The sequence below is a fragment of the Tetrao urogallus genome (assembly GCF_951394365.1).
Source record: "Tetrao urogallus genome assembly, chromosome: Z".
Taxonomy (NCBI): domain Eukaryota; kingdom Metazoa; phylum Chordata; class Aves; order Galliformes; family Phasianidae; genus Tetrao; species Tetrao urogallus.
Genome location: NC_136816.1, coordinates 31567741 through 31583680, shown reverse-complemented (window position 1 = coordinate 31583680; position 15940 = coordinate 31567741). Strand labels below are relative to the sequence as shown.

General features: G+C 43.5%; 1 protein-coding gene across 1 annotated transcript in view; it reads right to left on the bottom strand.

Annotated features, from left to right (window-relative positions):
• The window catches only part of LOC306957325 (neuronal acetylcholine receptor subunit alpha-7-like), a gene marked incomplete at both ends in the record, with an annotated part of 63588 nt that overhangs the window by 23398 nt on the left and 24250 nt on the right, over window positions 1–15940 (bottom strand). Inside the window, 3 exons of the mRNA XM_079548729.1 lie at window positions 1105–1184; window positions 3711–3820; window positions 5183–5227. Coding sequence (XP_079404855.1) covers window positions 1105–1184; window positions 3711–3820; window positions 5183–5227 — 235 coding nt within the window. The remainder of the gene's footprint in view (window positions 1–1104; window positions 1185–3710; window positions 3821–5182; window positions 5228–15940) is intronic.

Genomic DNA, 15940 nt, shown 5'->3' with positions numbered 1-15940 from the left:
TATCAACATTTGCCTTCTAAAATGGATTGGGCAAAGCAGTTTAGCAGCAGTTAAACTTCTGTAAGAAATTTGATTTTTATGCTTTGCATGAGACATTTCCTTCACTTCTTATTCTCTCTTTTCTACTTCCAATTCTTCACCACAGAGTTCGTAGCTCACTGCAGATGTACTCTGCATGTGTGGTATGTCTTCTGCCCTCTTAGATGAAAACAAACTAGCAGAGCACCAGATCTGCCTATAAATGCACATTCGCCATTGCCTACCTGTACTGAACCAGTAGGGACAGGGAAGGCTCTGTTCTAGTTCATGGTTGATTTTACTCCTATCAACTGTTGCTCTCTGGAGAGCAAACATTCCCATGGGTCTGTCCATGAAAAAAACAAAAATGCCTTAAAAGGTCTCAAAGGTAGGGATCAACAGAAGATCAACTATCAGGGAATACCCACTTTTATCTTGGTGGCTCCTATGGTTGTGCTTGGCATTAATATTCCAGCGTATGGCACAAAGACTGGACATTTCTTTTCCATCAGAGGCTGTGATGAAGGGGATAGCTTGTGTGTTTGCTGTAGGTCCTGGCTGCTTGGACAATGAATCAGCAATATAGGTGGCCCTATGGACACTGAATCAGCAGTACAGATGGAAAGCAGAATGTGATTTGGGTCTGGCTCAACAGGGCTGGTCTCAGTTCATCTTTTCTTGATGAACTCATGGAGATGGAGGTTCAGGCTCATAAAGTGCGCTGCAGAGAGACTGCTGCTCCTGGTTACCTCCTGTTGTCATACTTCCCTTCAGTCTCAAGAAAGAACTAATTGATTTGCATAAGAAACTTTTCTCTGTGAAAACACGATGTGAGGTACCCAACTCCTTGCCTAGATAACTCAGGTGGACATCTGAGTGATCAAACTACTCAGCAGATTCATGAAGTGGAAATATGCCACCGGTCATGGAGCTATATTACTTAGTGGATCTGTCTCACAATAAAGTTATATATCCTGCAAAATTGCTGTGGACTGCTTCTAAATATTTGATTTCATCTATGAATGAAAACTGCTTACAGTTATTCAAAGATATACATTGAGCAAACAAACACAGTCTGCATCCTACCTGGAGGAATATATTGGCAGGATCCAGAATAATTCACCAGCACATTTGTGTGAAATGTTGCATCGAATCTTTCATCCGCACTAGAGCACAGCACAAACAAAACAAAGGAAAGAAAAAGCAAGCTGATGTTTAAGATGTAGCAACATTCAACAGAAAAAAAAAAAACCAAAAAAAACCTCTTTTGTGATGTCTGAATCAAGGTCTGGCTTATGCCCGGGTGAAGAGCCCAGTACCTTTTTTTCTAATAGACACTACTGGCCTGCAACCCAGAAATGCCAACGGCTTGCTGTAATGTCCTCAGAGAAGCAAGATGCGGGGCTGTTAGATGTCTTGGGGCAAAGGCTGAATGGAAAGGAGCAGAAAAGGAGCAGAAGTATTACAGTTTTTGAAGTTTTAAGGAAGTTTCAAAGTCTGAATAGTTGGCAGGATGAGGCTTATCTAGGGCTGCTGTCAAAATCAGGCAGCTCACAGTGTAACTCAATTTTTTATCTAAATATCTGTTGTAAGAGCAATGGTGCCCTGAGGTAATAATTATTCTGTCTCTTAGGATGCTTAGGGGCCAAAAGTTTGCTTCAGGCAATGGAGGGAGGTGCTGCAGAGAAACAAGAATTCATTTAGGGTTCCAGTGGTTCTGAGAAAAAGAAGGAAATAATAACCTGAGCGAGAATACTGTTTGTGTTTGCTGTAAGTGCTCAGGTTGTACCTTTTGAAGATAAAATCCCCCAAACTGAGATCATGTGGGGGCATGAAGCAGGCATGGGGGAGTGTTCCAGTTTAAATACAGAAGGATTCCCATGTTGGTTTCTTGCCTATCACGACTATGTGCAGGTCCATGTTGCATGGCTCTCCCATCTCACACACCCTCTCTTGCCACCAATCATGGAAAATTCCAATCTCCATTCATCCTTTGGCTTCTTCCTTGTTCATGTCTGAGGAAGGTGGACACAGTGCCAGAAAGCTGAAAGTAATTTTCTGTCATGGGTGCTCCTGACATAAGGGGGGGAAAACAAATGCTGGAGAAGACCACCACACACCCGCAACCTGCTCTCATGTCAAAGGGTGAAGAACAATGTCCTCTGCATCAGGATTCTCTACATCAGGGCTTGAAAATCAAGGACTGAACACTGGAAACATGGGAGCAGGAATGACTGACTCAGGAGGAACATAAATATCAACAGAAATCAATGGGGATAAAAGTGAAAAGACTACGGCCATAACACAAAAGGCCACAAGAAAGGCTGTCTTAATAGAAAAAAGAAAACAAGGGAAAGACAAAGGGTGAGGTAGACTCGCTGCTTGCTGTGAAAGGAAAGGAAACAACAGGGTACAGGGAGCTGCAATATCCTGTACCTTCTGCGCTTCACTCTTCAGGAACTGTGGCTCACCACAACTAACTCTCACACAGTGGTCAGAGTCCAAGGCAGGAGAAGAAAGGAAAGCATTAAAGAAGTGTAGAAAAAGACAGGCTCCAGTTGGCAGCACTGATGAAATTTACTCCTGAGTACTGAAGGTGACCAAAATACTCTCTGAAGCATTAACAATTATTTGTGGGAGTTTGGGGACTACAGAACAGGGCTCAGTGAATTAGACAAGTTCAAAGAGAATTCTGATTTGTTTTTTCTTTTTTTGTAAAAAGGTGAAATTATAGATACGTCATCCTAGCTTCAAAGATAATGAGGTAAAAACAGCTGACACGGATTTGTCAAGGGCCAACTGCATGAAATCAATCTAATTTTCTTACTGAATAATTCAATAAGAGGAAGTAGAAGACATATCTGAACCTCAGAAAGCCCTTCCTGTGACATATTCTTATAAACAAACTGAAATAATATAGACCAGATAATATGCATCATTTTTAGAGACTGAAAATTAATAAAGAAACTGTAAGCAGTAAAGTTGCAGTAAAGAATAGCACCTGAACAATTTTCAGGGCACTTCAAACCTCCTTCAGGTATCTTATAGTGGGTGCTTGGAAGGGAAAACAGCAGAAACCAGAAGGAAACCCAACCCAGACAACTAGATTATGTTTAAAACTGACTGAGAAGGACAGGTCAGTGAAAATCTTGCAAGGACAAAGGACAAAATAAGCCCAAAAATAAGATATTTGAGCAAAAGTAGAACCCCTTCCTCCCAGAAAGCAATAAAAAATAGTCTGTATACAGAACTTCCACTCAATTCAACAGTGCAAAAGTGCTAACTAGAGTGCTGGACTCCATAATGGAGAAGAAAAAAATGGGTTCTAGAGGTTTTGGGGAGCTAAGGAATGATGAAAAGGTGGGGTAATGGAGAATACGCAAAGAAACAGATTATTTATATCAAGCAGGAAGACTATGGCACAAGCAATCTTCCAGCAGAGGTATGGTAATTATAAGGAGAATATGGTTGTTTTCACATTCACTGGGAAAAGAGAAAGAAGACATCTATAAAACTACAGAAAGCATGACTTAGAGTGACTACTAGAAAATCTATTAACTTGCATTTGTTTGCTTTTATATTTTTTCCAAGAGTAGCGGACAAAACCTTAGAATATCAGAGCAGCATGGTTGTTTACCAGCATCTAGTGCTCTAGTTCTAGGCTCCAACTGCCAATTGTGCATATTGCTTACCTGTTATAGAGAAGAATGTCAGGTACCCAAATCTGGTCGGCTGGAAATCGCAAGTTCTGCACACCCGGGTATTCGTACTGATCCCAAGACAAGTAAATATCAACCCAGTACTGTTGGAAAATACATACATCAGATTATACAAGCTGGTAGAGATCTTTTAAGCAATTTGGAATATTATGGGAGCAGAATGGATATTATCAGTAGTGATAGCAGTAGTATGATAATTGTTTAATGCTAGGCTTTAATTATTAAGAACGGTTGGCATACAAAGAGAGGAATTTGCAGGTTGATGACTCAGTGTTGTTAGCTGCTGTATTTAATGTAGTGCCTTGCCACTCCACTCTGAGACATGAAGCCAGACATCTCAAATAATTTAAGAAAGGCTCAGGAACAACTTTTGTGCTGAAAGTGACTTACAGAAAAATGCTATGGTAGGATTGCAAGAGTGTTACTGGTGCTACAGCTGAAGACACTCTCTGCTAAGAACAAGATACATGCAGGCTCTGCTGTGATGATACCATAATAGCCTATGTTGGTTTGGTTTAGCTTTTGCAATAGAAAAAACTCATTCCTACTTCAAATCCCAACAGACACCTGTGAAATAAACAACCTATTCAGTTGCACCCATTAACTTGACATAGTATTTAACTGCTCAAGTCAAAGCAGAATTAGCTCAATCATTCAAGTCTCCCACAGGTTTTTCCCTGCAGAGCTGCATCTTTGCTGAGCACAAGCCATTAAGGAGATCAGTTTATGCTCCATAAAAATAGATCATATCTCTCACCACACAGCCAGCAGCAAATGTGGTAGGAAGTTCCCTCCACCAAAGCCCTAAGTGAAGATCAGCTTTGCTTATCCTGCATGACCAGTTCTGGTCACTCTTCAGTAGGAGCAAGTTGCAGGAGAGGGAGGAGGTGTGTTTATGCATGAGATTTTTAAAGTAGAAGGGAAGGCAGTGTTCCAAGGAAGCTGTCCCACCAAGGAGCTTGGGCACTGTTGATGGCAAACCACTGCACAGCTGAATGCAGTTCTCTGCATTTGGGGTGCATGATAGAGTGTCCTGCATTTTCAAGGGATACCCCAGCTCCCAATTATAGACATCTCAGAAGCTATGAGAGCAGGACAGCCAGGTCTAATGAGGTGCCTGGCTCCTTCACTACAAGAGCCCAGCTCTACTGTTGGAGGGGCCCTGAACCTCTTGAAGAGTCTCCAGCTATAATGGGAGCCTTGCTTTGAGCTGTCTGTTACAAGATCCTTATGCCCATCGGCCTAACAGTGTGGTTAGTATTACTTCCTAAGGTCTGCTCAGAGAGTGAATGAAGTCTCCTGTTGTTTTCACTGCTAAAAGGAGCACTAGAAAAATGTCAGAGACAAGTTAAAAGGCAGCAACCTTGCTTTCCAGCTAAGAAATCACATTCAGTAGTTTGCTATTAGGAAGGTTTTTTTATTCTTTATTCATACAGGTTACTCACCATCTGCAGCCAAGCATTTGTAATCAACACCTGATTCTTCTCATCCTTTGACAAGGAAAAGAAAGAGAACAAGAAATTAGACTCATGGATTACAGGTGGAAGACTTCCTTTGAAAACCCACTTCTTGGGTTAAATAAACACAAAGTTTTTGGAGTAGATTGTGAGCTCAGTGCAAAATTATTTAACTGCATTACATAACTGAGACAATAATGGCTCTTTTCTACCTTTTGAAACTACAAACGTCCTGAAATTTTCATAACTGATCAACATCAGAAGAAAACAGGCAATGACTGTTATTTTGCTGGAGACCATTGGATTGCTTACCAAATACATAAAATTTTTCTTTTGTCTAACTGGGCAAAACAAGATATTTCTAGTACGATACAACATGTGGTAATTTGAGTGAGTTTATATCATATTTACTGCCTCTGCAAAACAGGAGAAGTGCTCTTTCTTTGGAGTCTTGGCAGTCTATTGCTTAGCTCAGGCTGAATTGGAAGGACTGGGCTTGTGGAAATGCTAACACATGACAGCAAGACACAGACATCTGAAAGGGAGCTCAAGAGATACCCGTGCAGAGCAGTGGATCTGTATGTTCAGGCACCAGCGTGTAGATGCTATAGGGAACCAGCTCTGACTCATGACAGAAATGAAGAAGCCTCGTTAGGGGGCTACAGTTTGCCCACTTTGCTGCAGCCAGCCTGCAGGTACAGGATCCTGTGGTGTCATCACCATAGCAGATACGGAGAAGCAGTTCCTTACTCAGATCCACACCTGTGCTTTGCACAGCTCCAGATACCACCACAGGTATGTACTTGCCAAGAGCTGAGAATGAGGTACTCAGTATTGTTGGCCCACCGTATACCCAGTTATTTCCAGCTTGGGCTCAGCTGGATCCTGAAGCTAGGGTGTGAGGCTGTAGTAAGTCTGACCGATGCAGCCATTTTCCAAGGAAACCACATTCCTGGCCAAAAGGTATACCAGAAAGTAGCATTTTCCCCCTCTGCTTCAAATCAGCTCTCTTGGGCATGCGCTGGAAGGAACAGCTATGGCCTGACCCAGGTGATTCCAATACTTTCAATGTGTGCTCTCCCAGGCTGTCACAACCTACAGTGCGTTAACTTGCCTCCCCTTTCTACAGTTAGGGATCACAGAGTATGCTGAGTTGGAAGGAAACCGCAAGAATCACAGAGTCCAACTCCTGACTCCACACAGAACCACCCAAAATCTAAACCCTGTGTCTGAGAGTGGCATCCAAGCACTCCTTCAACTCCCTGAAATTGGGGCTGTGCCTATTTGGGCAGTCTGTTCCATGCCCACCTCCCTGTGCTGCAGCCCCTTTCCCTGACCCCCAGCTGCCCTCCCCTCATGCAGCTCCATGCCGTTCCCTCGGGCCCTGTCGCTGTCACACAGAGCCCTCCGCTCCCTGTGAGGAGCTGCAGCCGCCATGAGGCTCCCCTCAGCTCCTCTGCTCTGCGTTGAGCACACCAAGGGACATCAGCGGCTCCTCATGCATCTTATTCTCCAGACTGTTCACCATCTTCACAGCCCTTCTTTGGATGCTCTTTAATAGCTTTATGTTCTTGTACTGCAGCACCCATCCTGCACGCAGTGCTGTAGGTGAGGCCGCACAGTGCTCCCCTCTCCCAGTGGCCACGCTGGGCCTGCTGCAACCCAGGGTACAGTTGCCCTTTGGGCTCCAAGGAACACTGCTGCCTCATGTTCAACTCACTGTCAGACAGAACACTGTGATCCCTTTCTGGGGGACTGCTCTCTAAACTCTCATTTACAAGTCTGCACATAAGTCCAGGGTTTCTGCAATCCAGGTGCAGAATCTGACACTTGCTCTACTTAAAACTTACATAGCTGGTGATTGCCCAGCCCTCTAATTTGCCAAAATCTCTCTGCAAGGCCTCTCAACCCTCAAGAGAGTTAATGTCATCTCTAAACTTCCTTACAATACCTTACAGTCCCATATCCAAGTCATTGGACTAAAGAGAACTTGCCCTAAAATTGAGCTCTGCAGACCCCCACTATTGACTGGTAGCCAGATTGATGTAATTGCATTTACTACAATTCTTTGAGCCCAATCTGCCAACCAATCATTCACCCATTCCTTTTTGTCTACCTTTACATTGAGCAATTTTCTTAGAGGGATAGTGTAATAAGCAGTAACAAAAGCTTTGCCAAAATCCAGAGAGTTTACATCATCTGGCTTTCCCTGGTCAATTGAGCAAGTACCTTTGTCATAAAAGGAGAATAAGCTCATTAAGAAGGATGTTTTAAATGTAAAGAATGTTTGGGGCTCCTAAGACACAACTCTTCTTCAAATTGTGCCCAGGCAGGTTCAGTTTGGATATTAGGAAAAATTTCTTCTGTGGAAGAGTGGTCAGGCACTGGAATGGGCTGCCTGCCCACAGGGGTGGTTAAGTCACCGTCCCTGGAGGTGTTCAAGAAGCATTTAGATGTGGTACCGAGGGTTTAAGTAGGGAAACAATACTAGTGGTAGGTGAATATTTGATCTAGATGATCTTGGATGTCTTTTCCAACCTTGGTGATTCTATGATTCTATGATTTATTTTGAGATCATTTTATGCTTGTTTTTATTTCTCCTGCTCTTCCAAAGCCAAGAAGAAATATCAAACACAGAGCTCATGCAGAGACCAGAGCAATTAGCTGCATTACAAGGAAGATATGGAAATCTCTGATGGAAAGAGAGATGTTCTAGCATTAGCAAAGATGCTGTGAAACTGTGCAGAAAATCCTTTGACTGAGCTGTAGTGATCAAACCTCAAGGTTCACTGCAGAAGTCACCAGTGGGATGAAGTAGTTAACACTCGTGACCACTGTTCAGTAAGAAAACACAGACAGAGAACTTCACCAAGATGCAAGATGATGTGGTGGCCTAGTAAATTTTCTAAAGAAAATCTATTGGCTATGGTTTTCATTTTATCAGGTCCAAAAATGTCTGGTCTCCAAAATCACAAGGTAAACCACAGTCCTTCAGTAGCCTGGGCTTTCTGGATCATGCTGATCCTTAATTATACTATTTTGGCAATACTTACTGGTTAAACAGGCAGTAAAGCCACCTTAATCACTTTAGAAAAAATTACCAGTCTGCTAACGTCAAGCTACTTTTGTACTGTCTTTCTTTCCCACTCCTGCTCCAGAGATGCAAAGGAAACTAGTGAAGAAGCATCAGGAAAGATGAGAGCTACTTGGAAGCAGACTGTCACACACTGAGCTGCCTCTGTGGATATGTTTTCTTCAGTGAGAGCTCTGAGTTTACCTCTTGTGTGTCCCACACTTAAGCTGTTGTGTGGCTGCAGGCTTGCAAGCTAATGCATGAATTAAAGGCACTTGGAGAAGCCTTTTCTGTTTCTCTCTGGCACAGAAGATACTGGATTACTGGCACTACTGAATCCCTCGCATAAACTTGTTTGTTTCATGTTTCCCTCTCCTCTCTTACTTGTCCTGTTGGAACTGCAGAAACATCCCATCCTAGAAAGGATGAAACCATTGATCTACAGGACTGCCAGTGGCTTTGGCACTGTGGGCAGAGTCTTCTGCTAAATGCCTGTCCCAGGAAAAGGAAACATCAGGCATGACACAGACCTTTGCCATAGTCATCTATGCAAAACTGTACATCACATCACCTCCCCTGCTGCTCCCCTTGCCTCCTCTTGAGATCACTCTAAACTGCTTCTGCTGCTGAAAGACATCACACAAAAATCAGCTTAGATTTTATATCCTGTTATAGAGGTAATAAATTGATTCAGCAGAGCTATTTGTTTTGACAAATGTAGGAAACGACAGCAACTCAAGAACACAAAGGATGTGTCCAGGGATCCTCAGAGGCTCTTTCTTCTTGACTGATGCCCACCTCACCATTCTGTGCATGGTGAGCATAGTGATTATCTGAGTTACTTATTAAAACCTAGCTATATTTTGTGCAGCTAATGAATCAATAATTGCTTTATAATTCCAAACCCCAACGCATGAAATCAACAAGGAGAGGCAGGAAGCTAGAATGGCTGAGTGGAAACCTGCCAGTGGATTCAAGCTAAGAGATAAAAATGTACAGGCAGTAGAAGCAGGGACATGTGGCCTGGGAAGAGTCCAAGGATGCTGTCCAGATGCAACTGAACCTGGAAAAGGATGTGGAAAAACCAAGAAAATTGATTTTATAGATACATGAGACAGAAGAAAAAGGCTAAGGAGTATGTGCCCCCCCTGAAAACTGAGAAGGGAGAACTGGCAAGGACAGATATGGAAAAGGCAGAGGTATTCAAGAAACTCTTTGCCTCAGTTTTCACTGGCATGCCTCTCATGTCCCTGAACCTCTAAGCAGGGGCTGGATGAGCTCTCCCACTGAAAGTGAAGAGCAGGTTCAAGATCACATGTTAAAGATGAATGTGCACAAGTCTGTGTGGTCCAATGACATGCATCCCAGGTTCCTGAAGGAACAGGCTGATGTAGCTGTCGAGCCATTCTCCATTGTATTCAAAAAATCATGACTGTCAGGCAAATCGGGGTCTGGAAAAAGGGAATCATCACTCCCATTTTTAAAGAAAGGGAGAAAGGAAGACCCAAGGAACTACAAGCTGGTGATCCTCATGCCTGTGGCTGGGAAGGTCATGGAGCAGATCCTGCTGGAAGATATGTTAAGGCACATGCAAGACAATGAGATGATTCATGACAGCCTGACCAACTTAAGCAAGGCAACGTGTTGTTCCTGACCAAAATGGTTGCCTCCTACAATGGAATGAATGCACTGATGGACAAAGGAAGTGCAACTGATATCATTTAGCTGGTCTTCTGCAGGGCTTTTGACATCCTTATCTCTAAACTGGGGTTGGAGCAACCCTTGATGTGTACAGACTTGAAGAAGAACTCCATGTGAGCACTGAAGAAGGACTGGGGGGTCCTCATAGATGAAAAGCCGACCAGCAGTGTATGCTTGCAGCCTGGAAGGCCAACTGCATCTTGGGCTGCATGAAAAGGGAGGTAGCCAGCAAGGAGAGGGAGAGGGTTGTCTCCCTCTGCTCTGCTCTGCTTTCATGAGGCTCCATTTAGAGTAATGAATACAGACCTGGGTCCCCCACCACATCAAAGTGCTGGGATGGTACTGGAGAGTGGATCTAGTGGGTGGCAACCCTGCCTGTGGGGGGGGGAGGGTTGGAACTGGATGAGCTTTAAGATCCCTTCCAATCCAAGCCATTCTATGATTCTTTGATTTTAGGCTCTATACTGCATACATCCTCCTTAAAAAGTCTTCCTGTGTACTTTTAAGAGAAAGCTAAACAGAGTGACCCAAATGACAGGCTGTTGCAAGTAGAAGGCTCCTTTCCCTAATCTGTGTAAAATGAAACATTTTCCCCATGTACATTACAGCACACCAAGGACAGGAGGAGGAGTGGACTTTCCCTTTTATGTTGGCTGCTTGAAAGCCACAGGGGATGCTGTAATATGTAGTGGATCTGGAAGGCTTGCAAGTTTCCTCCACATGGAGACATCTCCGTTAAGAAGTCTTTAACTCTTCACTTTGATTTATTCACAAGGAAACTCCCTTTTACCTGATTTGCAAGTTTTCACTTAATAGACTCTGTCTCTGCAAAGAAAATCATCTAGGGTTGACTTTATTTTACAGAACTGTTTGTTGCCCTACTTGCTCACCTGTCACACTTTTATGAGGTCCTTATTCAGATGCTAATGACTTTGGTAAGTAGCTCTGACTGCAAGCAGCTCATTATCCACTGCACATCATATTGGTATTTCAGTTAGCCGTAAACACATTATCTTGGGTATGTTTTGCCTACTTTTCATAAGGCTACTGTGACAATTATGTTTGTCCTACTTGTCAGGTTTATTTTATAGTTAAAGATGAACTTGCCTATTAGAGTTTGCACATGTTTAGCTGGAGTGTAACTGTGTTCTACATGGTCTTCCTTTCTTGCTCTTTGATAATTACAGTCAGGAAGAGCACAGAGTCTAACAGAGCTTTGGAATACTTATGTCTTTTTCAGCCTTGGGGGAGAAAATTGTAACTTCAGGCTATTTTCATAGCCATTCAGAATGTACTCTCATCCTTGCCTTCAGGCCTCTATGTTTTCAAAAGCTTTATGGAAAGCAAATCCCAGAAAATGCTGCATGTGTATTCAGCAAAAGATGCAACCTGACAGGAAGGAAGGGAGAAAGGGAGGAAGGGAGGAAGGGAGGAGCAGCCTGTTCCAGAGGAGCATAAAGGCATCATTTTATATTGGACAGGAGTATGTTGACATTCAGGTTCCCTTTTGTACGTAGCTCTCTTGCAAAGACACTTCTAGAGAAGGACTCTGAGGAGCCAGGCCTTGCAAAGAATACATCCTGAGGCTGCCCGGAGGTGAGGCTGTGGAACTATGAATCCATACTTTAATGTGAAGGGTTCTTAAGGGAGGAGGTGTTCTTTGAGCTTTCTGGGCTAGTTGCCTGGCATTTTCAGAGCTCTGGAGTCATCAGGAGCTGTGGACTGTGTACATTTCTGAAAGACTTAAGCAAGGGAGGGACCATATTTTTCTACTACAAAGATACTTAAAGATAATGATGAGAATGCATATGCCGTATGTTGTCTCAGGTGGTCACTGTCAGGTACTGTTTGGCCTAGATAAAAGCTAATTCTCCAACTTGGGAAGCACTGCAAACAGCTCTCTCAGATGTGTCAGGGATTTGTGCAAAGGAATTTAAGATAAGTCATGTAAGTGCCTTTCCTCCCAGGAGAAAACTTGACTAACCCACCACTTTGCTTTTTTTTGTACATGGTCCATGCCTCACTTGGCACTATCAGAACTGGAGATGACCTTCCTCTGTTTTTGATAGGCTCCCAGCGCTCAGCTCTCCCTACAGCAAAGCAATGAAAGCAGTCCTGCCAAGATCCCAGGTGAGGCAGGAGATGACAAGCCCCCAGAGATGCCTTCCAGCACTCCTCTGGGTATTCTCCTGGGCTGCTCAGGCAAATCAGTTTGCTCCTGGTATTTAAAAATACTTGAAAAACTAGTTCTGTGGTCACTGGCAAGTACAACATTGTCCTCTAAATCCCTCCTTTCTTTATCTGGGTCATATTTTCTATCTTCAGCTGCAGCCCAGTTAGTCCTCTGTTTTGGAAATTTGATTATTCCTTCAGCCTCAGAGGTTTGTTTTAGAACATGTGCTAGGACACGTGAATGTTTTAGTTTGGTTTTACATTCACTGCTGTCAATTCAAAGCTTACAGTATGCGTAGGTTTGCTTTTCTTTTGCACCAGTGCCTGTCAGTAGACTCTCCCTTGCCAGAGCAGCATCCAGACAAAATATGATTGCCCTCAGCCATACAATTATTTAGGTCATAATACATGGACAAAAGAATCCAAAGGCCTTCCTGGTTCAGTAGACACATCATACGGTGATATGTAAGCTCTGTAACAAGGTCTTTGTCACAAGGTGACTAACTGAGATCATTAATCCTTGCCCTCTCGCAGAGAGCATCGACTCTGCCATTGACTTATTGCAAGATATTGAGCAGAAAAATCCCAAATTGAACAGGTAATTCTTAAGACAGGAAGCTTTTTTTTTAATTCTGCTTATGCTCCTGATTTTGTAGGAGGGATCTGGTCAAGAAAGATTTCCATTGACTAGGAGAGTTCGAAAGTGTTTTCAGCAGAGGTATTATTCTCTGCACTGGATTTTGATCAAGAGAATCAAAAGGAAATGGGATGGCTTTCAAAAACTTGTAGGCTCTGCCTGTGTCTGCAGCTGGCAGCCCTTTAAATTGCTAAAATACCCATCTGCCCAAAACCTTGAGATGATTAATTAAAACAGCTTTAATGCATTGAATAAATGAAAATGCTCAAAACCTGCCAGCTTGAGGAAAATGCACATTTCCCTCAAAAAACTCCTTTACCACCACCATTAGCTCTGTGTTTCCACCAGTGATGAGCAAGAGCCTGCATGCTGCCCTCGTAACAATCTGCACCAGCAGAGGTGACGCTACTGTTGTCACCACTTCTGAAATGCACCACCCACTGCCTCACTGTGCTCACATCCACTGTCTGATCTCCAAAACATTCAGCAAGTGTCAGCAAATGTCAATGGTTGTCTTTTTTTCCACATAAGGAATTCAATGTCACACCTTTGCTTCATCTGCACTCCCATATCAGAGGTTCAACCTCTACGAGCCAACATAATAAAAAAGGAAGCATTACTTTTGAAGCAGCCCTTGTATTTAAGAGCTCATAGTTGAACACTCTATCACTCCTTCTTTTCTCATTTCATTGCTGTGGGCCTCTGCTTCTATGAATAGATGTTATTTCTCGTAAGTATATTTCACCTAAGGCTGAGCCACATTTCTGTCTCTCTCCACTGATTACTCTTTGAGGTGACAGTTTTCCTGGTCCCTTGTCCTGCTTTGGCAAAGAACATGTCCTTCCTCTGGAGCAATTAGCCCAGCCTGCTTTGGCCTTTGTACTGGGTAGCAGTCTGCGACTGAACAGTCTTATGGCCTCTAACCACACTTCTGCCATGTTTTTTTTTCCCCACAAGAAGAGATGCATGATACTCCTCTCAGTGGGGAGGAAACTCTGTGGCTCACATTGTTGGTGACTGAGTCCCACAGATCCGTGCAATACTGGCTTTCTTTCCCATTGTTACCAATTCATACTGCTGCTGCAGGGAAGAAAGGCCACGTAATGCAAGCTTGTTTGCATCATACATGCAGCATGGCCTTCAGCTACAGACTGTGGCTGTCGGTGCATCCCTTGGGAAACATTTTTTTTCTGCAATGCAGCCACTCAGCAATGCCTGAAGACCAGAACAACTGGAAGAGTGCCATGTAATAGTTTCCAACATTGTTTTTGACCCTGTTTGGCCTCAAGCTCTTCAGCAGAAACCTGCACATTCCAAAGACTACATCCCCATGCTGGGAGGAGCTTTGTTCCACTGTTTCACAGATGTTTCCACAAAGATTTGTACTGGGATCAATGATCTTTAACATCTTCATCACTGACATTGACAGTGGAATCAAATGCACCCTCAGCAAGTTTGTGGATACCAAACTGTGTGGTGCAGTCAGAATACCCTAGGGATGGGGTGCCATCCAGAGAGATCCAGACAGACTTGAGCAATGGACTCAAGAGAACCTCATGAGATTCAGCAAACCCAAGTGCAAGGTCTGCACCTGAATTGTGGCAACTCACACTATCAGTACAAGCTGGGTGATGTAAGCATGGAGCACAGCCCCTTGAAAAGGACCTGTACTGATGGACAGCAGCTGGACACAAGCCAAAAATGTGCCAACTACATCCTGGGCTGCATCAAAAATGGTGTGGAGAGCAGGTCAAGGGACGTGATTCTGCCCCTAACTGCTCTGTGCTGGTGAGAGCTCACCTGCAGTACTGCATCCAGATGTGGAGTCTTAGTACAGGAGAGATGTGGACCTGTTGGAGCTTATCCAGAGGAGGGCCACAAAAATGATCCCAGGGGTGAAACACCTCTCTTACAAGGACAGACTGTGAGAACTGGGGCTGTTCAGCTTGGAGAAGAGAAGCCATCAAGAAGACCCAATAGCAGACTTTCAGTATCTAAAGGGGGCTATAAGAAGGAATAGGACAGAGTCTTTAGCAGGATAAGGGAAATGGTTTCAAACTAAAAGAGGTGAGATTTAGTTTGGACATAAGCAAAAAGTTTTTTACAGTAAGGGTAGTGATGCACTGGAATAGATTACCCAAAAAGGTGGTAGATGCCCCATCTCTGGAGACATTTAAGCCCAGGCTGGATGGAGCTCTGAGTACCTGATTGAGCTGTAGATATCCCTGTTCATTGCAGAACAGTTGGGCTAGATGACTTTTAAGGGTCCCTTCCAGCTCTAAATTCTACGATTTTGTCTCTGTCAGAAGCCCCAAGAGCTAGGATAACAGGTTTCATGTGTCTTTCCAGCACAGGATTGCTCTGTAATTGACAAGTTGGATGAACTGATGTATATGCCCAGTTACTGGGGGAAAGTATGTTATGTCACAGTCTAAAAGCAGACACTCCTTCACTGAAATCCCAAGCCATCCACATACAGCAGTAGGTGTTTTGCATATTCTCCAGGGTGGGTTTCTCATCCTGAAATAGCCTTCCATGTATTTTGTGCTCTGTTGGCATATGTTCCAATAAACATGACTAGACAGGAATTGTTATTCCAAGCTATTCATTATTCATTGCCTTTTTCAGCATTTGAAATCACAGGGAAAGCAGCAAGAGAAGGGCAGAGAAAGGTCCCCAGTAGTCCAGCCCTGAATACTCATCAAGGTCTCACTCCCAGGCTACACGTAAGGATGCCTTTTCATTTTCTTCCTATATTTACATGCTGCTATGACAGACGTAAGACTGTTCTGAAATATAAGTAAGCACTTAAAGCCTTTGGTCAGGGAAGGGAATGAGGAGAAAAGATTTTTACTTAGGAGCAGTGACAGACTCTCTGGAGTTAGAGAATGCAGTGTTAAGCTACAAGTCTATCAAACACTGAAACACTAAGAAACACTGGGTGCAAGGACATGATGACAGCCTTGGTCAGAATGCCTTATTGTAACCTGTGTGTTTAGAATGGTGACCATTTGCAGAGCCCCCATCGTGTGCCAGTTTCCACAGCCCCAGGTGAGGCATAGCCAAGAGAAGTCTGATTTCTGTGGACCCTGTGTGAGAATCCTTCTTCGTTCTTTGGCTCAAAGCTTACTTCCTGAGGTATTTCTTGTGATAAGACTCTGAT